This window comes from Heteronotia binoei, chromosome 8 (assembly GCF_032191835.1).
Source record: "Heteronotia binoei isolate CCM8104 ecotype False Entrance Well chromosome 8, APGP_CSIRO_Hbin_v1, whole genome shotgun sequence".
Lineage (NCBI taxonomy): Eukaryota > Metazoa > Chordata > Lepidosauria > Squamata > Gekkonidae > Heteronotia > Heteronotia binoei.
The window spans coordinates 51,047,087-51,072,251 of record NC_083230.1 but is presented as its reverse complement, the minus strand read 5'-3'; the positions used below and the strand labels follow the sequence as shown (position 1 = coordinate 51,072,251).

Sequence of the window (25,165 nt, the reverse complement as noted above, 5' to 3'; positions counted from 1 at the left end):
ATTATGCTCCCCACAGGTTCAGCTGACCCTTGCTGACTCATTTAAGAGCCTCAGGATATACTGGACACAACATTATTGCTGGAAGTTAATGAAGTTGCAAAAAAAAAAGACTTTCTATCAACCTAGCTTGAAAAATGGCCTCTTACCATGACTGACCTGGCCACCTGGATCTATGACACTGTGACATCAAGACTAGACTACTGTAATGCACTGTACATTGGTCTCTCCTCAAAATCAGTTCAGAAACTCCATTTAGTGCAGAATGCCACAACTCAGCTATTTTCCAGAGCTATATAGAGCATGCATATTACTCCCATTCTGCAGTCACTCCACTGACTACCCATCAGTTACCAGTCTCAATTTAAAGTGTTAGTTTTCACATACAAAGCCCTTCATGGCCTTGGACCCTCATTTCTATGGGACTGTCTCTCCTTCTATGCTCTGCCCCCAGCAGCTTTGACCATCTGAGCAGGACATTCTACAAGTCCCAAGCTTCAAATGAACAAAATCAGCAACCACCTTCTCCATTGTGCCCACCTTTGTGAATGGTCTGCCTGAGATCAGGAAGGCTCCCACTCTCCTGGCTTTCTGCAAACTATGCAAAAGTGAATTATTCAATAGATTTTGCTACACATCCAATAGGGTAGCACTGTACAAAATTATTCATGAATTTACTTGGACAAATTATTAGGGACTGTTATTAGAGAGCCAATTTGGTGTAGTGGTTAACTGTGCAAACTCCTATCTGGGAGAACCGGGTTTGATTCCCCATTCCTGTCAAGCATGGTAGAATTCCACTGGTAATTAATTGTTTTAGGGTCCCCCATAAAGCTGGTCTATGAAATATCATGGGGGACCAAGGTATGTTAGCTCTGTTATTCTTTCCCCCTCCCCCTTCTTGCTTTATTGCTTGTGAAGTAGAATAGAGAGAAACGAAACTAACTTGAGAAAGAATAGTCAACACCTTCCCATACATTCCTGTCCAGGAGTGTGAGACATCTGGGGAAAGCAAGGACAAGATACTGATAACATTGTGAGAATGTAGACATTTATGATAGTTTATGTGTTAGAGCGCACTGCTCGCCCCCACCTTTGGGAATCCTTTGAAGTATGTCTTAAAAGTAATGTAGCAATGTATTTCTGGCATCACTCTCAAGAACCTGTACCAAAGAGCATATCAGTCTATCAATAAACGTAGTTTTGTATCCACTTGACTCGTCATTGAAAACTGCATGCTTGACAACTCCTCCACTTGTAACTGCTGAAATGGCCTTGAGTCAGCCATAGCTCTCATAAACGTTGTCCTTGAAAGGGCTGTGAGAGCCCTCTCAGCCCCACCCACCTCACAAGGTGTCTGTTGTGGGGGAGGAAGGTAAAGGAGATTGTAAGCCGCTCTGAGACTCTGATTTAGAGAGAAGGGCGAGGTATAAATCTACTTCTTCTTCCATATTATTCTGTATAATCTGCTGTAAGTCGGATCCTACTATGTAATTTTGCATCATTTAATGTGTCATGTTAACATGTTTTGCTTCAGTTTCTCTTTTTAGATCTCTGGTTGGTTCTGCAGCTCATTGCTTACTGAAAGCCCTATGCGGTCTGGGGTCAACATATCTGCAGGATCATCTTTCCCCATATGTTCCCCAGACAGCCTAATGCTCTTTGGAACAGCATCTTCTGGTGGTCCCCAGCCCCAAAGACATCTGCTTAGCCTTGACCAGGGTCAGGACCTTTACAGCTCTGGATCAGGGCCCTGCAGGATTTATTACATTTCTGAAAGGCTTGTAACAAGGTGTAGTTCCACCAGACCCCTGGTTGAGGTGGTGGGTGTCCATTTATATCAGCCTCCCCTTCTCCACCCCACTTCTTTTTATCATTGTCATCCTGGTGGTGACTGATACCCACCTGCCCAACACTCTGATCCATCCGGGCATGCATACAGGGCTCATCTGGAAGCTTTTGTTAAATTGTTATTTGGCTATCTTGCTATGCTACGGGGATTTTAATTGGATTAACTGGAATTGTTTTTATTGTTCTTATCCTGTTGTAGCCTGCCCTGAGCCCACTTGTGGGGGAGGGCAACACAGAAATTCAATAAATGATATGCAATGAAAAGTCCCATCTTGTTGATTGTATTGACTCATTATGTTTAATCTGCTTTGAGTCCCAATGAGAAAGGCAGACTAGAGTGTATGTACATGTTAAGTGCCATCAAGTTACTTCCAATTTATGATGACCCTGTGAATTAATGACCTCCAAAATGTCCTAGCATGAATAGCCTTGCCCAGGTCTTTGAAACTGAGGGCCATGGCTTCTTTTATTGAGTCAATAAACACACAAACAATAAGAGATCCAATGTGGTGTGATGGTTACATATAGTTTTGGACTAGGATCTGGGAGAGTTGGGTTTAAATCCCCATTCTGTCATATAGCCCATTGGGTGGCCTTTATCCACTCTCAATGTCTCACCTATCTTGCAGTGTTGTTGCCTGCCACCTTGAGGCTCCTGGAGAAAGGTTGATTTAAGAGCATACTAGACCAACAATACTACCAAATCTTCACTCCCCCGACTGCTGTAAACTATGAACCATATCAGTCAAACAGAGGAATTATCTTATTCCTTGTATGGCATGTTCTTGCATTGCAAATAAACAGACTTACAACCAATGCTAACCCTGTTCCAGAAGACAAACATATTCTAGGAGTACAGCAGCACACAGTTGTGGTCTCCCTAAAGCAGCAACACAAAGGCCTCCAGATCAGAGCATGATAAAAGATCATACTAATGTACAATTCTTGTTCAACCAGCCCACAAAAAAGCACTAGAGGAAATGTGCTCTCAGACTGAAAAAGCAATAGCCAGAACTTCAAGTGTCTTAGTATGAGTTTAAAAGACCATTTTTCAAAAGACTTTCATATTGCCTTAAAAATCTACTTTCATTACCCAGTGTTAGTGTGCTTTTTTCTTGTGTTCAGACAACTTCATAAACATTCCATGGTTGTCTCATTTCTTCCCCATTTTTCCTCTGTTCCTAATAAAATTGGTTTCTTCTGTACTTTTTTTTCAAAGTGAAATGTATTTTCAACAAAACCTCTGGTTGTATTCGGAACTAAGTTTTTCACTTTGATGACTTCTGGCACAACCGCTCACCAAAACCCACCCACAAGAGTGGGTGGGTTTGGGTGCTTTTTAAAAAATATGCATTCCAGTGCTGAAATGTTTGTGATAATTTGATTGATTTGATTTGATTGATTTGACTTAATGAATTGCCTCATCCCAGCTAGTGCTAGGCTCTGGGCAATGAACAACAATGGATAAAAATACTTAAGAAAAAATTGATAAAACCAGTTAAATGAAAAACAATTGTAAACCCCAATAGTGTTCTAGTAAAATTTTTCTAATCCAGATTTCCGGATGCTACACCAGATTTCCGGATGCTACCCACTATCGGGGCGGAGGAGAGAGGGGCCAGCTCAGCAACTGTTACTGTTCTTAATTCGTAAGCCTGGCAGAACACTTCTGCCTTACTGGCCTCGTGGAACTGTAGAAGATCTTGCAGGACCCTGGTGTCCTCTAGCGGAGGAAATCCTGAATTTTTTTTTGAAATCCTGAATTTTTTTTGGGGGGGGGGTCCAATAGAGAGGACACCAGGTTGGGGCCAGGTCTGAAAAAGTCCAGGCCCTTGTCGAGGACAGCCAGACCTCTTTTGGGCTAGGGATCACCAGTAAGTTTCGACCAGTAGAGCACAATGCTCTTCCATGGACATAGCAACTCAGAGATGCCCCTGAAATAGACCCAAAAAACCCTTCCACATACAAACATCTGCCACTCATCCCCATCCTATACTCACCCCATCCTCACACAGCCTCAGAGCAGCTCAAAAAAGCTACCACTGTTAAAGTGGTAGGAAATATTTGAGTCACACACCTCCTCAGCATCTGGAAATCCTGAATTTTTTTAAAAAAAAATCCTGAATTTGTGTGGGGGGGGGGTTCAGTAGAGAGGACACCAGGTTGGGGCCAGGACTGAAAAAGTTCTGGCCCATGTCAAGGACAGCCAGACCTCTTTAGGGCCAGGGATCACCAGCAATTTTTGACCAGTAGAGCATAATGCTCTTCCATGGACATAGCTGTAGTCTTGTAGCTACATTGGTCCCAGATCACTCAAGGCCTTAAAAGTCATAACCAGTACCTTGAATCTGACACAGTACTCAACCAGAAGCCAGTATTGGAAGATGACTGCATTGAAACAAATAGTCATTCTCATTGGGGGCACCTTTCTCTTTGCTCCGCCTTGTGAGTGTGTGTTTCTGGTTTGGTTGGTTTAGTCTCTTTTCTCTGCCTCACTCTCTAGCCTGAGAAATCTGTGATCATGTCCCCCTCTTGCTTTACACAACAGCAGACATACTATTGAAGCCAATGATGCTACTGTCATGTAAAATCTACCAGATCATCTCTTCACCCTTTGCATCTTTCTACTCAGTTGTGAAAACCCTTCTTCTTTTTGTTACATTCTTTTAATGTTTTCAGTTTTAAAATGTCAGGGCCAAGTAATTGAACAAATAAATTATCTTTCATGCCTACTGTGCTTTACATAAGAGTAAATGGGGCTACTCTCATGTAAGACAAACAGTGAACAAGGCTGTTGAAATGTTCAAACACCAGTGCCTGTGCAAAAAAACCCTGCAAATGAAATGAAACAGAGGGAACCCAAGAGGTGAAGTCTGAACTGATCCCATCAATAGCACAATCATCAAAAGTAGTACAATATACATGAAAATATGAAAGGCAGCTGCAGTCAGAAAAACCCCTTAGTTATTTTTACCAAAAGGCAACTCTCACACATGAAAGTCTTCCATAGGAACACAGAACAATATTAGGCAAACCTGAATTTACATCTCATGCACATTCAGAACAATGAGTAAATATGGAAGAATTAATACAAGGATTGCCAGCCTAACAGAGATGTATTCCTGTAAAATTGCTAGTAGAACTTTCCTCAATAAACAGATGTGTTTGAGACTAGCAGTATCTAGCAACATCTAATGGGGGGAAAAAGAACTAACATGACACAGATTCAGGTGGGTAGCTGTGTTGGTCTGAAGCAGCAAAACAAAGCTTGACTCCAGTGGCACTCTTAAGACCAATAAAGCTACCACTGGACTCTAACATGACACAGTTATGTGGAATTTATGCTTACCAGGAGGGATTAAGTAAGAAAAACATTGTTTCCAGAACTGAAAGGTGAAAAATTCACCTGGGTTCAAGTAAAAAATATGCTTCTACAGAATTTAATGAAAATTATTCTGGAGTGAACTGTTTACATTTATTGGGCTGCTATTTTACACACACACAAAAATTTAGATCAAGATACTTACGGTTCTGGAGTGTAGAGGGGATCTGATCCATGACGTATATATTGGGTACAGTGGAAAACTCTATAGGCAAGGCCTGCTAAGAAGTCTCGAGGTGACAAATATCCAGCAACTGGTCTTACTACGAAGCCAGACCTTTCTGAAGTAGAAGGCAGTTCAAAAGTAAGTGACTGTACATTACAGTCAATAGGAAATGCAAGGTATATTTGTACCAAATTATTATGTAATAGTTCAGCGGGAAGGGCGGGATAGAAATCAAATCAAATAAAAAGATCACACACGGTTAGCATCAACTATGAATCTCCCAGACAAATAACCAGTTCACTAGGTTGCTAGCTGCAAAAAGAGTACTGAAATCATTAAAAACAAGAAGAGCTTGCGGGGCAATTTGATATAATTTGTGTGCATGTGAACAAAATACCTTGTATTTAGAGTACCTATAATACTGTCAGCATGTGCACACAAAAAACATACAACCTCATACTATATATATCATGTGGGTACATAAAAATGTGATGTGACTGACCATGACTCCCTGTTGCATTATGCAAGGTGGTGATAATAATCACTTTTCCTTTTGGGGTGCAGGAGGAACATCTTAACTAAGGATTGGCTTTTCCATTCTAATTTCAGGCACTCTGTAAATCTTAGGTGTGGCCAGAAGCAAGATCCAAACGGCTCTTGGCCTATTTTCTCTGAGCTTGTGAGAGCCAGTTTGGTGTAGTGTTTAAGTGCATGGACTCTTATCTAGGAGAACCGGTTTTGATTCCCCATTCCTCCACTTGCAGATACTGGAATGGCCTTGGGTCAGCCATAGCTCTTGTAGGAGTTGTCCTTAAAAGGGCAGCTGCTGCAAGAGCTCCCTCAGCCCCACCTACTTTATAGGGTGTCTGTTGTGTGAGGGGGGGGGAAGGTAAAGGAGATTGTGACTGCTCTGAGACTCTGAGATTCAGAGTACAGAGTGGGATATAAATCCAATATCATCTTCTTCTTCTTTTCAAACAGGCCAGGCAGAGTCCAGGAGTGGTGCAAAACACATTCAGTGGTTGCTTGCTTGTTATTGTTTATTTGTGTTGTTTTGAGTTAATTTGGGTACAATGTAAATGCTTAAATAAATGAGCCAGCCATCTTCTTTCAGACTAATCTGCCTCACAGAGACTAAGGAATGAATAAGTGAATGGGAAAATTCTGAGCTTCTTCAATGATGGATGCATAATAAATGCTATATTGAGGACAACTTACTGGGAAACAATTAAAAGCCAACTGTGGTTTGCAGCCTTGAAATTATATACAGTCTTTTTGTCTGTACATAAAAAAAGTTTCTCAATAACGTTCTGTAGAAGTTTGTGACATTTAAAGAACCTAACTAGATACAAAATTTTACACATGTAAAGGATGCCACCACCAGTTAGTAGCAGCACACCCACAAACACCACCCCTTCTCAGATTGCATAGCAAGAGCGGGGAAACAGAAGACATCTCTGGATTGCCAAGTGAGGACTTAGCAAGCAATGGAGGAAGTCCTTGCCATCTCAACTCTAAAATTGTGTGCATACATCCAACAGCAGCAGTGGCATTTACAACTACAACTTTATTTACTTCATTTCCACCCAGGGCTTTTTCTGAGCAGCAACACTCAGGAACACAGTGCAAGAATACACAGGAACACTGGCTTGGCCAGTGCTCTGGCTCAAAAATAGCCCTGGAAGGCAGCTACAGGCTCCTCCTTTCCCCAACCTCTCCACTTGGAGCAGGTATGAAGTGCTGGAAAGGGAAGAAAGAAAGAAGAGAAAGAGTTCTATCTCAAGAAAGTGTACTGCTAGTGAACATCTGTGTTGGGATGGGGGTGGGGGATGTTGCTGCATAACACCCATCTGTTTACAAAGTTACTTACACTCACCTGATTCTGTTTATTTTCTCTACTGTTAGTAATCATTAGTGGCAGGATGACTACACTTACAGTGATGTCAGGATGTGGCTTAATATGCTAACGAGTTCCTGTTGAGCTTTTTCAACAAAAAAATCCCTGTTTATACCACATTATTCTTCTCAGTGGGGAACCAAAATGGTTTACAAAATTCTCCCTTTCAGCATTTTATCCTCACAGTGACCCTATGAGTTAGATTAGACTGAGGGTGTGTGACTGGCCACAGGTCACCCAGCAAGCTATCATGGCAGAAGGCTTCCCAAATTCTAATTCAATACTCTTAACCACTACACCACACTGGCACTCTTGTAAGGGTATATGTGTAAAATGTCACATCTGGTTGGGCCATGTGACTATTATTAAATGTTCTCAAGAAAGTATCCTTTGATCAGTAATGTCTCTCCACAGAGTTGCTTTAAACTTTCAGGGACTTTGAACAGGCTGGTACTTTCCCAAGTTTTTTTGTCTCATTAGTCACTGTTTACTATAAAATGATTGAAACTTAGTCCTTTATTCTCCTCCCTCCACCCCCCAATTATTACTGTTGTCTTTGGGCTGCAAGAATACCTTTGAACTTAAAGTGCTTTTTCTAGCTTCAAGAAAAGAAAAAAAAAGGAATCCTACTTCTGCGCCATTCCTCCAGGACCAAGAAAATGGTACAGGAGGTCCCTTTGAAAGATATGACCAGGCTCAAAGAGCAGCAAGTCAATTAACATTAAGTGCTGGCAGCCATAAAAGCAGAAGAAAGAAAGACACAGGGAGCTGGGGCAGGTTAGCCTTTCAATCTACACACTATAGTTTGTTTTCAATTGAAAATCTTCCTTGAGTGTTTGGGAGTATACTTCACCATGACTTTGTTGCACTTGCAGCAGGGGAAGGGGGAAAAAACAGTATTTTCTCCCTAAGTTAAACATTGTTAGAAATACAGCCTTTCAGAATCACTACAAAAGGAAGCACTAATAACTGCCTTGTAGCCGACAAGCCCAGGAACAGAACACAGGCCAATGGAACAAGTGGGAGCCCTCCAGTAGATTTGAACTAAGGGATCAGGGCAAGGGGGAGCAGCTTCTGCCTTGTCATCTTGGGTTATAAATTTATTTTCTTCAGAAAAGAAACCAGATTGGTATTCCACAGTAATTGCAGCCCAGAGATGAGACAGAGGCTTCAGTGAAGGGTTTTTACCCTTACTAGAAATTGTAATCCACCCACATGATGTCTCGAAAAGGTGACTGTTGACTCTAAAAAGAGGAGGGGTGCTGTCTGAAAGTGTTCAGTGATGCTATGGGACAAAGAAGCTCAATGTTGCCCTCTGGAGAGCATTCCCATTCCCATCTATATTTCCAGCACCTCTTTTATTTTGCCTACGCAGACAAAAAATAGAAGTTGGCACCAGTGTCCCCTCTAAGCTATCTAATGTGAGCTAACTTGCAGTTTTTTAGCTTGATACGTTTTTCTTTTAGCTCAGGGAAAATGGCCCCATAGCAAACTAATTTATGCAGTAGCTCACAACTTTAATGCCAGAAGCTCACAAAGTAGAATTTTTTGCTCACAAGACCCTGAAGCATAGAGGAAGTATTGGTTGGCACCCTCTCAGCCTGGCCCTCAGCTGAGAGGCAGGCAAGGCCAGCCATTTGGGAGGGCTAAAATGGAACAAGGAAATCCCTCCCCAGCTTCTCAGAAGACCAGTGACGAAATGGGACACAGACAACATTCTCAGCTTGGAGCAAACTAATTGGAGTATTTGGACTCCAAAGTGCCTTACATGCTCAGTACTAAGGTAAGCAAACTTCTAGCTCAGTTATACTCCAGGGAAAGTCAGTTGGAAGCAGCTGCTCATGTGATCCCAACTGGGTTAGGTTTCTGAAGCAAGACCCATCACCTCCTCTTCACACTGGCTGGGAGCAAGTAGCATTTTGCCCTCTTTCATTGTGTCACCCCAAGTAAATATCTGGGTTGCTTAGGTGGTGAAGCAAACCCATCAATTTTCCCATCAATGATGAAAATGATTCAGGCCTCCACATACACACTTCATTTAACAGCAGTTTTGTTTATATTCAGCTCCCATTTTAAGGGGGATAAGTTACCTGAATGGCATTTCAGCCAAGCACAGAGACTCGGAACACACCGGAAATTTCCTACAAGGGGAAGGGAATGGGCTCACATCACTCATCCATCACACTAAGTCAGCACTGGCCCTCAGTGTGTGCATGAACCAGGACACACAGGCACATATAAATCAACCCTTGGTAGTGTGTGAAAGGAGCTCTGACTATGTTTCCCTAGCACAGGGAGAATCATGTTTTTATATCCCATCCGTATCATTTATTGCAGACCTCTTGCTTAATGTCCTGCACAAAAATATGAAATGTCCTGGACATTCAAATTTTAAAAAGTGCTCAGGATTTATAAACGGTCCTAAAACCAGTAACAATCTCTTCAGAGCTGTTGTGCAACAGCTTGACCCAAATCAGTGGACATAATCTAATTAATGGAAATGAAGTCTAAATCAGATCCCAGTTTGAGCCCTTCATTAAGCTAAATGACTCTTACCTTTAAGAAACATTGAAACATCTTCCAGTTGAGGGACATTATCCTCTCTATAGCCACAGTATTTGGTCAGCAAAGGAAAATTTTTTAAATACTCTCTACAAGCGTGAGTAGGATACAGTTTAGCAAGTTCTCTGAACACAGTACCCCACGTTTTTATTTCTTCAGGTGTATACTCCACTCGAGGGATTGGTTGGCCACTGAGAAAAGAATGGACAAACACATAAAAAATAAGCACATCTATTTCTATCACTTTTTTGTTTTATGGCACTCAATAGTGATTCTAGAGAAGTAACTAAAGTGGTATACTGCAGTCACAATAACAAAAAGGAGTAGCTGTGTTAGCCTGTATCAGCAAAAATAAGCAGGAGGATTGTGGCACCTTAAAGGCTTACAAGACTTCTATTCTAGCATAAACTTCCATCGACTAGAGCCCACTTGATCAGATGCAATAGAGCAGGGATGGCCAACGGTAGCTCTCCAGATTTTTTTTGCCTACAACTTCCAGCCGCCCCAGCCATTGGCCATGCTGGCTGGGGCTGATGGGAGTTGTAGGCAAAAAACATCTGGAGAGCTACCATTGGCCACTCCTGCAATAGAGTGTGCTCTCACTACACAGATACTTATATCTAAGATAGGAAGGAAACAAATGGCAGGGTCAAGGAGTATTATGCAAAATTCAAATGCAATCAAGAAAGTACAGAGACCATTCACAATAGTGGTCATTGTCTCTTTCTGTAATTTTGCAATGCTAGATAACAGGTTTTAATAACACTTATGGCAACTAAGGCAGGGCTTTTTTTGTAGTAGGAACTCCTTTGCATATTAGGCCACACCTCTCTTATGTAGCTAATTGCCCAAGAGCATACAGGGCTGTTCTTACAGGACCTACTGTAAGCTCTTGGAGGACTGGCTACATCAGGGGTGTGTGGCCTAATATGCAAAGGAGTTCCTGCTACAAAAAAAGCCAGCACCCAAGGAATTGTAAATCCTTATTCAACCCTTGATAGAGTGTGGAGAGAGATTATGTCAGACCTCCTGATGAACTCTTAATTCAGCTTTGACATGTTGGAGTCACCTTTAAAGGTATTTTGCTGGGGAATTTATTATGGCACAATATTTTATTGTGCTTGTCTTGAAATATTATGCTACAATATTTTCTTTAGTCTTTAAATTTCCATAAGGTTTTGTTATACTTAATACTAAACATGCCTTAAGAGCTTCTGCACTTAGGTTTAAGAAGAACTTGTTCCTCTCCACTCTTAATTTCCCATACAGCTTTAATATTACCGTATCATGTGTCATGTACTGTTTTGCTGTATAAACAGACATTGTACAGTGCCTATACTGCATAATCACCAAGAAATTGCGTACAGGTTAGTTACAGAAGTATTCCTCGGTATTTGGCATCCAGACCTTTTCAGAAACACTATCAAGGCTGCCAAGGGTTCTAGTCAAACTTCCCCCCTCCCACTATCAAGATCCAATCAAAATATCTTTGCAGACAAATCACAAGGCTTGCTTAGTTCTATGGATCTCCAAGAGTTATGCCTCCTGAAATTTTGTCCCCCCCAGACCTCTTCCTAGGCTTGCCAAGTCCAAGTCAAGAAATATCTGGGGACTTTGGGGGTGGAGCCAGGAGACATTGGGGTGGAGCCAGGAGCACGGGTGTGACAACTATAATTGAACTTCAAGGGAGTTCTGGCCATCACATTTAAAGGGACTACACATCTTTTAAATCCCTTCCCTCCATAGGAAATAATGAAGAATAGGGGCACCTTCTTTGGGGGCTCATAGAATTGGACTGCCTCATCTAATCTTTTTGAAACTTGGGGGGGTATTTTGGGGAGAGGTACTGGATGCTATGCTGCAAATCTGGTGCCTCAACCTCAAAAAACAGCCCCCCCCAGAGCCCCAGATACCCCTGGATCAATTTTCCATTATTTCCTATGAGAATGTCTCCATAGGGAATAATAGAGTTCCCTCCCCTCGCCCCATATTCTCTCTCTCACTCACACACACGCTTAACTGTCTCTGGTGCAAGTGGGCAGCCATGTTGGTCTGAAGCAGTAGAACAAAGCAGGAGTCTCTGGTGCCTCCACAACCAAGTCTGGAAAGTACAGGGGCTAGGCTGCTCTTTTACACACATACTCACTTGTCCGAAAGGAACGCAAAACAAACAGAGGGGCTGCACTCTCACGAGGTCTGCTGTTGCTAACCCTTCCCCATGAGGTACTTCCTGCTCCAATTTAAAGGCACACACACATTTTAAAACTATACCTGTTTGCAGGTCCTGCCCAAGATCTAGAGGTACAGGGTGGCTGTGGGGGAGGAGTTTCCCCCGCCGGCCAGCTGGCTGGGGAAAGCCTGTAAAACCAGGAATCCCCAGCTGGGACCTGGGGATTGGGAAGCCTAAGGGGAAGGGACGAGGCAAAGAGAAGCTGCTGCGATGGTGCTGGGTGGGAAGGGAAGGGGCGAGGAGACGCTGCAATGGTGCTGGGTGGGAAGGGAAGGGGCGAGGAAACGCGGCTGCGATGGGGCTGGGTGGGAAGGGAAGGGGTGAGGAGACGCTGCTGCGATGGTGCTGGGTGGAAAGGGAAGGGGTGGGGAGACGCTGCTGTGATGTGGCTGGGTGGGAAGGGAAGGGGCGAGGAGAAGTTGCTGCGATTGGGGTTGGGAGGGAAGGGAAGGGGTGAGAAGAAGCTGCTGCGATGTGGCTGGGTGGGAGAGGAAGGGAAGGGGCGAGGAGACGCGGCTGTAATGGGGCTGGGTGGGAAGGGAAGGGGCGAGGAGAAGCTGCTGCGATGGGGCTGGGTGGGAGGGGAAGGGAAGGGGCGAGGAGAAGCTGCTGCGATGGGGCTGGGTGGGAGGGGAAGGGAAGGGGCGAGGAGACACGGCTGCAATGGGGCTGGGTGGGAAGGGAAGGGGTGAGGAGAAGCTGCTGCTATCGGGGTTGGGTGGGAAGGGAAGCGGCGAGGAGACGCTGCTGCGATGGTGCTGGGTGGGAAGGGAAGGGGTGAGGAGACGCTGATGCAATGCAGCTGGGTGGGAAGGGAAGAGGTGAGGAGAAGCTGCTGTGATGGGGCTGGTTGGGAAGGGAAGGGGCCAGGAGAAGCTGCTGCGATCGGGGTTGGGAGGGAAGGGAAGGGGTGAGGAGAAGCTGCTGCAATGGGGCTGGGTGGGAGGGGAAGGGAAGGGGCGAGAAGATGCAGCTGCGATGGGGCTGAGTGGGAAGGGAAGGGGCGAGGAGATGCTGCTGCGATGGGGCTGGGTAGGAAGGGAAGGGGCGAGGAGAAGCTGCTGCGATCGGGGCTGGGTGGGAGGGGAAGGGAAGGGACGAGGAGACACGGCTGCGATGGGGTTGGGTGGGAAGGGAAGGGGCGAGGAGACGCTGCTGTGATGGTGCTGGGTGGGAAAGGAAGGGTGAGGAGACACTGCTGCGATGGGGCTGGGTGGGAGGGGAAGGGGTGAGGAGATGCGGCTGGGTGGGAAGGGAAGGGGCGAGAAGAAGCTGCTGTGATGGGGCTGGGTGGGAAGGGAAGGGGCGAGGAGAAGCTGCTGCGATCGGGGTTGGGAGGGAAGGGGTGAGAAGAAGCTGCTGCAATGGGGCTGGGTGGGAGGGGAAGGGGCGAGGAGATGCGGCTGGGTGGGAAGGGAAGGGGCGAGAAGAAGCTGCTGTGATCGGGGTTGGGAGGGAAGGGGTGAGAAGAAGCTGCTGCGATGGGGCTGGGTGGGAGGGGAAGGGAAGGGGTGAGGAGACGCGGCTGCAATGGGGCTGGGTGGGAAGGAAAGGGGTGAGAAGAAGCTGCTGTGATTGGGGTTGGGTGGGAAGGGAAGGGGCAAGGAGAAGCTGCTGCAATGGGGCTGGGTGGGAGAGGAAGGGAAGGGGGGAGGAGAAGCTGCTGCGATGAGGCTGGGTGGGAAGGGAAGGGGTGAGAAGATGCTGCTGCGATGGTGCTGGGTGGGAAGGGAAGGGGTGAGGAGACGCTGCTGCGATGCGGCTGGGTGGGAAGGGAAGAGGTGAGGAGAAGCTGCTGCGATGGGGCTGGGTGGGAAGGAAGGGGCGAGGAGAAGCTGCTGCGATCGGGGTTGGGAGGGAAGGGAAGGGGTGAGGAGAAGCTGCTGCAATGGGGCTGGGTGGGAGGGGAAGGGAAGGGGTGAGTAGACGCGACTGCGATGGGTCTGGGTGGGAAGGGAAGGGGCGAGGAGATGCTGCTGCAACGGGGCTGGGTGGGAAGGGAAGGGAAGGGGCGAGGAGAAGCTGCTGCGATGGAGCTGGGTGGGAAGGGAAGGGGCGAGGAGACGCTACTGTGATGGGGCTGGGTGGGAAGGGAAAGGAAGGGGCGAGGAGAAGCTGCTGCGATGGGTCTGGGTGGGAAGCGAAGGAAAGGGGCGAGGAGAAGCTGCTGCAATCGGGGCTGGGTGGGAAGGGAAGGGCTGCCATTTTTCCCCTGCTATCGGATTTTTGGCAAGCAGGGGAGGAGGCTCCAAATGGGGGGGTCCCCCGCCCGGGGCAGGGGACTGGGAAGCCTACCTCTTCCCTTTGCAAGCCAGGGCCATTCTATAAGCAGCTCTACATATTCTTTAAACAATAGGTGGTATTGTCCAAGCATAAAGAGAAAAACTAAAATTGATATGGTTTAAGGACACGTGATTCGGTTACCCAAACCATGCAGGTCTAGGTCTGTTCACAGTGTGTGGATGAGAGACCTCACAGGAAGCTTATGTATCTTGAGTTCCATGATAGGAGAAAGGCAGGTGTGATGGACTGCACTTTTAAAAGTGCTATGTAAACAGAGAGCCTTGAGTGGCAGGCTGTTCCAAGAGGTCTGATTGGTTAGCATCAGCTGAACTGAGAAAGACTTCTGAACTGGATGCTGAGGAGAATTCAGTTTGATTTCAGCCCTAGAACAGAACCAGGGTTGTTTTTTTTAGCAGGAACGCAATACTGGCTGGCTTAGTGTCATGGGGTGTGGCCTAACTTGCGAATGAGTGCTTAATAAGCTTTTTCTACAAAAAAAGCCCTGTGCAAAACAATGGTGATGTCAGGGGGTATGACCTAATATGCAAATCATTTCCTGCTGGGCTTTTTCTACAAAAAAAGCCATGCTGAGAAGAGTCAAGTACTGACTGTTTTGAGATTTCAGCCTTAGCTGAAAAACTGGGGGAAAGTTGGCAAGAAAGTTGGCAAGGAAGTTTGGGAAGTATGCGAAGACTTCCATTCAGGCCAAGGAAAGGGATCTTCTAGAGAGAGAAGAACTTCCCTTCCCAGTCAAACAGGGAGTTAGCGCTGAAGAATGCAGAAATCCCTAGTCTGGTGTGGTTAGGAGCTGCCTTTAGAGACCTTAAGAATCAGTTTAAAAACTCCAAACAAGTACTGGTGTTTCAAGAGAAGGGGTCTGGGTCCTGAAAAGAGTGCACCAGTCTTCTAGAAACCAGAATAGTCAGAGAATACTCAAAGAAAGTGTGCTGGAGTGTATGGAAAACACTTGAACAAAAGCCTCTCAACATAAAAATTTAACTCACTGTGAAAAGCTTTAGAAACTCTCTTTAGCTGAAGAACTGAAGTCTGTGCATGTACTGATTTTACCTCAGAGTGACATATATTACCTCAGAAATTTTACCCCTGATTTCACCTCACCTTTCCCCTCTATGTTGAATAAAATATTTTGTTAATTTGGAATATAAAAATGGCTTGAGTGCCATTAAAGTTAAAGGGGATTCCCAATCTTTCCCTCAGGTTGCTGGGCTGAGCAAATAACCAAAGTATTATACTGTGACATGGTGGGACCGCCAGAGTTCCTCAGCAAAGAAGGAAACACATTACTAGGGCAACTCTGGCAGTAAAGGGAAAGAAAAACAGAGGGAAAATCTTGCCTCAAGGGAGGCAAGTTAATGGGACAGTCATAGTAGAATGAAAATATAATATATAAAATAATAAATGTTCCATTAGGTGCAGACTATACATTTCAAACATTACTTTTCTTTTACTTATTCCAAGGGGGACTATTAATCCTAGTTCCTGTAGTTGGGAAATTATTACAACAACTAGGAGAAGTGAGAGTAGCAGAGCTTCTAGGAGGGGCAAAATTCTGTGTTCCTTGGTCACCCATGGGCCAGGCAAATCATGTTATTTGTTTTTGTATGATATTCGAGTTGGGTCTGGGAACTGTGAGGGTGGCTTAGAGGGGAAGGCCCATGATGACTTTTAATACCCATGTACTCCTCTAAAGCAAGCACATTCTAGAACACTATCCAATGACAATCTGTCAAGTTGTGTTGGAGCTTGCATTGTGCTTAAGCAAGTTTCTTAACCTATGGGAAGGCCAGTTTTTGTGCCTTGGTTTGTGGTGCTAGCTCCTTCAGTGCAACAGTATTACTACCCCCACTTCTTTATTATACAGCTGCCCCATGGTTTTCCCCCCAAGACACACATATCATATCCCGTGCTGCTTTAATTGCACCATAAAAGATACTGCTATCTCCCTTCTGCTGTATGTGCAGTTGTGCTGACAATGGATAAGAGGTTAGTGATTAGCATAAGTATTTTACCTCTTACCTCACATAAACTAGAAGTTATAACCTCTTGGAATATTTTTTCCCCTACTTGCATCTGATGAATGGCCCGTGAAAGTGTACACTTCAATAAATCTGTTAGTCTTTAATGGGCCTCAAGACTCCTTTTTGTTTGTGCTGTGACAGACTGACATGGCTGTTCCACAGAAATGGCTCTCCCTTCTTATGTGTTCTTTAGTCACTGCTAACTAGGCCATTTTTCATGCTTTCATTGGATAACCATTGATCTATGTTTCTCTTTCCAGTTTGGCACAGTATATTAAAAAAAACATTCAGCATGATAAGGTGAATATAATACCAGGCTGTGACCTGGGATGCTTGCATTCAGATACCAGCTTTAGCTCTTTCAGATCCTTGGATGGCCTTGACTCTCAGCCTCAATTGACCATCTGTAAAGCAATGCCTCCTGCAGAACTGCTGAGAATGTGGTGGCTATCATAAAGCTCAACAGGTTGACAGGAAAGTCTTGAGTGTCCTACTGCCTGTTTTGTGTTTCCCAAATGAGCTTTCCTTCCTCTTGTCTCATTCTCAAGACTTCTTTGTTCTCTAGGATTTGTTCCATAAAGTTCTTTGTTACAACATCTGATACTATTGAAAATACTGTAATAATAGGCATCCCCTTCGGCAAAACTACAGTATGCACTTAACATTGTTATCAGTATGTATTAATTCAGTTGAAGATTAATAGCAATTTATAAAATGTATGCTGTTGCCTGCTCTACACAGACAGTCTGTTGTTGTTATCTTCCCAAAGGAAATGGAAAGATATCAACATGCTTTGGGGGGTCAAAAGAGAGAACCTACCCAATCACAGCAGCCAAGATAGGCTTCCCCTATGCAGCAACTGAGGGAGTCCTAGCTCATTTGCTTGTGTTGATGACACTGAACTGTGTGCACATTTAACACTTCCCATTTTCTTAAACAGAGTTTAAACAAATGTCAAAGTGGGATAGCAACCACCTAAACTGAGCACAGATATGCAAAAGGAGCATGCCTTGTACATATGCTAGATCCACAGCTATACAAGAAGTTAACAGAACAGTGGTGAGAGAGAGAGAGAGAGAGAGAGAGAGAGAGAAAACTGTTCTACTCATGGAACACAAACTCCCTTCCTCTTCTCGGGCTGTATCCTTATTAGTTTTTTATTATTATGTACACACAGAGATACACGCAACATAAAGACTTTTAATGGGCTTTTAAGAGTATTCTTTTCCTGCCAAGATTTTCCTTCCATTGCAGAAAAGACATGCTTTCCCCTTTCTTTTGTGCTCCAGGAAAAAAAGACATCAAAGTAGGTAGAAACTGCAAACAAGAAAAAAAAAGAGAAAAGCCTAAAATTGGAAAGCATGTAAAATTACTATGTGCCTTTTTCAGAGGGTGAAGCGTTTGGCCCATTACAAACAAAGAGAGAATGTGACTGGAATGAGCTTGGCTTGGAAGCTTGTGTGACAAGAAAATTGCAAAACAGCAGGTAGTTGGAGGTTGCACAGGAAATTTACTAACTCCTGGGGATGATAATGAAGTCAAAATGTGGGCTTGATCTGCAAAGCTAATATTTAAAAAAGAAAGTCTGTTTGCATTTGCAAATGAAGGAATGTATACTATTAGCTGTAGAGCAAGTCACTAAACCAGTCACAGAAACTAGGAGGACTAATGAGGGTGTGCTGGAATCTCCAAGGCGGAAATGGTATAAAGCAAGAAGGGGAAGGAGAGCAATTGTATAGACAAACAAACCCATAGAGCTACGCTAACTGATGAGTTCACACTCTCCCTGTATTCATGGGAAGCCATTCCTGTCTGCACTGCAATGGTCTGGAAGAAAATAAGACATTGGCCATGAGAACAAACTGCAGTTTTGTCCACAATTGCAGTCTGGTTTGTCTAGGCATGTTCTGCTTACAAAAATTATGATACACTCTGGGTAGGAGGAAATATAATCTAACACAGCATGAGTTTATTACAAATGTTGACCCCAATGCAAACTCTTGATCTCCTTCAAGGTTTATATTGAGGTAGTGTTGCAAAATAATTTGCCTATGTCCCCTTCTTATATCTTCCCCCATCAGACTAGATAGTGTCGGCAGTCACAGTTTCAATGACTGAGGGATTACTGAAGGAGGATAGGGAAATGGCTGAGAAGCTAAATGAATTTTTTGCCTCCGTCTTCACTGTGGAAGATGAGAACTTTTTGCCCGCCCCAGAACCACTAATTTTGGAAGGGGTATTGAAAGACCTGAGTCAGATTGAGGTGACAAAAGAGGAGATCCTACAACTGATAGACAAATTAAAAACTAATAAGTCACTGGGTCCGGATGGCATACATCCGAGAGTTCTGAAAGAACTCAAAGTTGAACTTGTGGATCTTCTAACAAAAATCTGTAATCTTTCATTGAAATCTGCCTCCGTTCCTGAGGAATGGAAGGTAGTAAATGTCACCCCCATCTTTTAAAAAGGTTCCAGAGGAGACCCGGGAAATTACAGGCCAGTCAGTCTGACTTCAATACCGGGAAAGTTGGTAGAAACCATTATCAAGGACAGAATGAGTAGGCACATTGATGAACACGGGTTATTGAGGAAGACTCAGCATGGGTTCTGCAAGGGAAGATCTTGCCTCACTAACCTGTTACATTTCTTTGAGGGGGTGAAGAAACATGTGGACAAAGGAGACCCAATAGATGTTGTTTACCTTGACTTCCAGAAAGCTTTTGATAAAGTTCCTCATCAAAGGCTCCTTAGAAAGCTTGAGAGTCATGGAGTAAAAGGACAGGTCCTCTTGTGGATCAAAAACTGGCTGAGTAATAGGAAGCAGAGAGTGAGTATAAATGGGCAGTCTTCGCAGTGGAGGATGGTAAGCAGTGGGGTGCCGCAGGGCTCGGTACTGGGTCCCATGCTCTTTAACTTGTTCATAAATGATTTAGAGTTGGGAGTGAGCAGTGAAGTGGCCAAGTTTGCGGATGACACTAAATTGTTCAGGGTGGTGAGAACCAGAGAGGATTGTGAGGAACTCCAAAGGGATCTGTTGAGGCTGGGTGAGTGGGCGTCAACGTGGCAGATGCGGTTCAATGTGGCCAAGTGCAAAGTAATGCACATTGGGGCCAAGAATCCCAGCTACAAATACAAGTTGATGGGGTGTGAACTGGCAGGGACTGACCAAGAGAGAGATCTTGGGGTCGTGGTAGATAACTCACTGAAAATGTCAAGACAGTGTGCGTTTGCAATAAAAAAGGCCAACGCCATGCTGGGAATTATTAGGAAGGGAATTGAAAACAAATCAGCCAGTATCTTAATGCCCCTGTATAAATCGATGGTGCGGTCTCATTTGGAGTACTGTGTGCAGTTCTGGTCACCGCACCTCAAAAAGGATATTATAGCATTGGAGAAAGTCCAGAGAAGGGCAACTAGAATGATTAAAGGGCTGGAGCACTTTCCCTATGAAGAAAGGTTGAAACGCTTGGGACTCTTTAGCTTGGAGAAACGTCGACTGCGGGGTGACATGATAGAGGTTTACAAGATAATGCATGGGATGGAGAAAGTAGAGAAAGAAGTACTTTTCTCCCTTTCTCACAATACAAGAACTCGTGGGCATTCGATGAAATTGCTGAGCAGACAGGTTAAAACGGATAAAAGGAAGTACTTCTTCACCCAAAGGGTGATTAACATGTGGAATTCACTGCCACAGGAGGTGGTGGCGGCCACAAGTATAGCCACCTTCAAGAAGGGTTTAGATAAAAATATGGAGCACAGGTCCATCAGTGGCTATTAGCCACAGTGTATGTGTGTATATAAAATTTTTTGCCACTGTGTGACACAGAGTGTTGGACTTGATGGGCCGTTGGCCTGATCCAACATGGCTTCTCTTATGTTCTTATGAGACTCTTCCACTCAGGGGTCATTTTGTAGAAAAATAGGTAGTGGAACTAATCCAGGGATTGTTATGCAGCTGCACATACTATTCAATGGACAAGGAGGTGGAACTCTCAGTATGAGGAGGTGGAACTCTCAGAAAGGTTCAGGAGCTGTGTTCCTGAGAGCTCCCACTGAATCCGAGGCCTTTCCACTTAGCTGCGGCCCATTCAAGCTGAAATGGCATTCACACTCTTTTTTCTTTGAAATTGGGTGTACTTCACCCAGGACCAATAAAAAGCAGCAATATGGAAAGTAATATGTTGCAAAAATGAGTGGGTCAGAACATGAATCTATTCAAACTTGACCGGCCTCCGCTAAAAGCAATAGGAGATCAAAACTGGCTGGGAAAGGGCATATCCTTCCACCTTGGGATTCCAGCTATACATTTAATGAGTCAGTAAAAGATGACATACAGCTACCAAAATGAAGGAAAGTCTCAGGTTTGTTTCAACAATCTTTTGGCAGCTTGTTTTTCAAATGTTAATTAAAGTGATGCTGAATTTTGTTAAAACAGCAATATGTTTCTTTAATCTCTCTTTGGAAAATCTACAGCTTAACAGAAAACCCAAGACCAGTGCCAAAATATGTGTCATAGTTCATTCAACTGTACCCTACGCAGGCCCGTAACCATGGGGTGGGGCTGGATCCCCACCAAAAAACCCTGCGACCTATATGACCCCTTCTGGCAGCCCCACTCTCCCCACCGCTCTCGCAGCCCCTGCAGCCCCCACTCTCTCTGCTGCTGCTGCTCTTGTGGTCCCAATCTCCCTACTGCTCTGGCAGCCCCTGCTCCCCTCCACAGTGCCTCCCCCTCCCTCCCCCCTACCCAATAAAGTGCCAGCTCCTGGGGCCCTTTCTAGGCCCCCCCACCACCAAAAAGCCATGCTGAGGCCGGCGCTCCTATGCCAGCCTTTGGGCGCTCTCCAGACCTGCAAGCTGCTGAAAATGCCCGCCACCTCCACTCCCTCCCAAGGAGGGAAGTGGAGAGGAAGCAGTGAAGGCAGTGGATGCTTTTTCAGTGGCTTGCTAGTCCAGAGAGTGCCCAAAGGCCAGCATTGGAGCGCCAGCCTCAGCATGGCTTTTCCTACCAATCAGCTGATCATGGAGGGGGGCCTTGAAAAAGCCCCAGGAGCCGGCACTTCACCGGGTGGGTAGGAGGAAGGGGGCACTGTGGAGGGGGGCTGCCAGAGCAGTGGGGAGATCGGGGCCGCCAGAACAGCTGCAGAACAGCTGCAGTGGAGAGAGCAGGGGCTGCCAGAGTGGGGGGGCCCCTCCATCGGAAATTTTATTCCATGGGCCCCCCACCTAAAATTTTCTGGCTATGGGCCTGACCCTACAGGCCATTGCTACAGAAAGACATTGGGTTTACAGTGCGATCAGTCCACACAACTATTAAGCCCATGGCAGCTTCTTCAAAGTCCTGCATTGTTGACTACTTCTTGGACAAGCTGATTTTGTGAAGCCACTTAACACAACTTTCTACCAAGTTTTCTGTAGACATATGCCCAGCTGGTGGCAGTTGCAGCCACCTGGTTTGTCAATGGTAAAAAGCCAATGTGTATAAGTATTTCCAATAACCATATGAATTGGTCTGGCACTGTGTTTGTGACAAAGCAGAATCTTCATTGCTTTGCACTTTGCAAAACTCAGAGTTCAACCCATGTGCACCAAACCCCTATGCATGGACCAGAAATGACTGGAGATACGTACTGTCTGTGGGTGTTTAGACTGTCACCTGCTTGCTGCAAAGCTCACACAAAGAACCATAAACAAACCAGGAAGTAATTCCACAGGAAAAGTCAGTACTCACTATTTATAGTTCATGGCAATATCTACAAAATATTTTCTTCTCTGCCGATAGACGTTGTCCTTAAATCCCTAAAGTAAATTAAAATTATTTATAACAATGAGAAACAAAGTCAGCAAGATGGAATTTTGAAAGAAACCACTGAAGGGTTTTTAAAAATATGTATTTTCACACCACAAGCTAAGCTTCACAAATACAGTGGCAGTGGGCTAGGAAAATGAGCAGCTCTTCACAAAGGCTGAAGTCTTCCCCATCAGTTGCCCCAGGTAAGGGCATGAATGGGAGCTAGCTGAGCAAAGGAGTTGCAAACCGCAGCTTCCAAGTTTGATAGAAACATTTATAAGAGATGTGGGCTTTCAACAAGAAGGGATTTTCAGGATTTATTCACAGTGTTTCATTCCAAAGTCTGCCCTTTCTGCAACAATAGTTCTCCATTCACATGCATAATAAAAGTCAAAGATGCATCAAATCAGGAACCACCCCTAGGATTTATTCAAAAATAAACATATCATTTCAACACAATTTGCATGTAGAGGAGATCAGACATTCAAAAATGGACAGCAAGAAACATAAACCCTTCTCTCTTTTTTTGCTTTTGTGAACAGAAATGGCAATAAAACCTGCTTTAGGTCTTCAGCTCAAAGAGCAACTAGGCTATCCCGAGGGCTTCTCAGGTTAGAAGGCAAGAGATAAATTTAATAAATCTGTCTGTGTAATCATACCCTTAGTAAAAAGTTGTCTTTTCTCAATATAACTTACTTACAACCTTGGGTAGAATATTACCTGGAGGCTGTCTTTCTTGTAGAACTATAGTTAGAAAGCTTATTGTATGATAATAAGTAAAAATAAACAGTATTACTAATTTCCTTCCCTCTGACTGATCATACTTACAGCCAACTAAACACCTAGTTGTGCCTCACAACAATGTTTGCCTTCAAATAAACAGTCTTGGGAGGAAAAGCTATTTTGTGATAAAACACATAACTTGCCCCCAGAAGTATGTGTTCATATTCTACCGCAGATTATTTTAAAAATCCCTTTTCATTGAACTTTATGTTATTGCCTGTCCAAGTCAACAGGAGATGAACAAGAATTACGGTATTTGCCCACAAAATAGAGAATACCATTCCCTTCCTCAATACATGGGCATATATTATTCATACCTCTCCAGAATTTTGCATTGGGGCTTGTACACAGATACACTGGCACAAAGCCTTCGGGATAGAAAATGACAAGGAGAAACAGGAACACACAGGAATAAAAGAAATAAAAACAGGAACAGTTTTTCAAATGTGTATTTCCCCCCCTTCTATGCATTCAGGATTTATCTACCTACCCACCTGAGTAATAAATTCATGTATTCCACTAAGTGTTCTGGCTTTGCCTCTGACCCAAAATCTTCTGGAACAAATAGTATGAACAGATCCAGTTTATGAACCAGATCTCTTCCTTTTCCCATTGCAGCCTCCTAAGCCTAGTGGGGAAAAAACTGTTCCTGATAGTCAGGAACTATCAGGAACAGAATGAATGACAGAAAGGGGGCCGGGGCAGAAATCCCCTCACCTCTTATGATAACAGAGAAGTTCACAAGAAGAAAGAGGATTACTTCTGCCAACTTCTCAAGATACATCCTTCTCTGATCTCAAATACCCTCCAAATTTCTCAAATACCCTCCAAATTCAGGGAAATATTCTAATTCAACTTTTGCATGAACTCAGTCCATTCACAGTTCACTGGCTTCAAACTTTCAGGTTTACAGTGCCACAAGACCATTGCATTTGTGGCAACTGAACATCTCATCTATCTTGTTGGGCTGGATTCCAGGAAAAGAAATTAATCTACCAACAGAAAACTTTATTTTGTGCAGAAAATTCTGGTTCACATCAACCAGCCTACCTTCTATATAAAGCTGTGAGGATGTGGGTTTGTTTTTCAACAGATGCAAGTGAGCCAATAATAGCTGTGAATATGAACTATGACTTGATTGTATAACAAAGATTTGTTGTTAAGAGTTAAGCATTTCTTTAAGACCCATTGATTGATTGATTGATTTAGACTTCTAGGCCACCCTTCCCTGCACGCAGGGCTCAGGGTGGCTTACATCCATATAAAAAACTCTAAAACAACAATCTGAATCAATTACATTAAACAACATTAAAATACAGTAGAATTCTAATTTATAGCTCCAGTCATTGAAAAGACAACACTGTCACAGCTCCACAGATGTTGCTGAGATTCTACCAGTTGAAGCCAAAACTTCTCTTAAACACCACTGGAAGTTGGAAAAAATGAACTCAAAGATGGTTTAAACCCAAACAAACATTCAGAATTCCTTGCTTGATCAGTAGTAATTCATATATTTTCTGAAATGTTTCTGAATCTTTCATAACGTCTCACAGATCTGTAAGTGTGCATCTGTCTACCAACCTTCTTCTCCTGAACTGATTTGCTTGCTGAAGTTATCATCAGAAAGAGGTAGAGTAAGGTATTGGGGGAGTTACAACCTTTTTACCTGGAGGGATCTTCCATATCTCTTTCTTTTAGCAACTACATAGGGAAGGGGTCCTCAGGGTAATGCCAGTGGGTACCATGGCACCTGACAGCATCTGCCAAGTGATTTTAGAAAGTGGGAAGGGCCAGATGGAGCTTTTGTCCAGCAGGGCTTCTGAATTGCCACTGGAAATCTGATTGGCTGTGCAGATTTTAAAAAATTGCTTCAGCAGCAGCTGCCACCACAGGATAAAAATCTTCATGGTGTGATTACAGGTAAGCTGTATCTATGCATTAAACAATATGTTCCTTTAAAAAAGAGCTTCTGTCTGAATTGTTGAAGAGTTACTATTAGAGTTATGCATGACCTCACTCCCAGACATTTTATGATTGCCTCTACCTCCTAAGGCAGTCATTTTGTTGTTGGCTCCGCCTCATGTGGCAACCATTTTACTGTTGCACCCACCACCTTGTGTCAGAATTCCAAAGGTAACCGCAGATTTGAGGATTCCCCTCATAGGATAATACCAGTTATTCCCT

General features: G+C 44.1%; 1 protein-coding gene across 2 annotated transcripts in view; it reads right to left on the bottom strand.

Annotated features, from left to right (window-relative positions):
* The window catches only part of TPH2 (tryptophan hydroxylase 2), a 142,627-nt gene that overhangs the window by 76,195 nt on the left and 41,267 nt on the right, over positions 1-25,165 (bottom strand). For both annotated transcript variants that reach the window (XM_060244561.1, XM_060244560.1), the window contains 3 exons: positions 22,139-22,206; positions 9,850-10,046; positions 5,376-5,511 (listed from right to left, as the gene is read on the bottom strand). In XM_060244561.1, the coding sequence (XP_060100544.1) occupies positions 5,376-5,511; positions 9,850-10,046; positions 22,139-22,206 (401 nt within the window). The remainder of the gene's footprint in view (positions 1-5,375; positions 5,512-9,849; positions 10,047-22,138; positions 22,207-25,165) is intronic.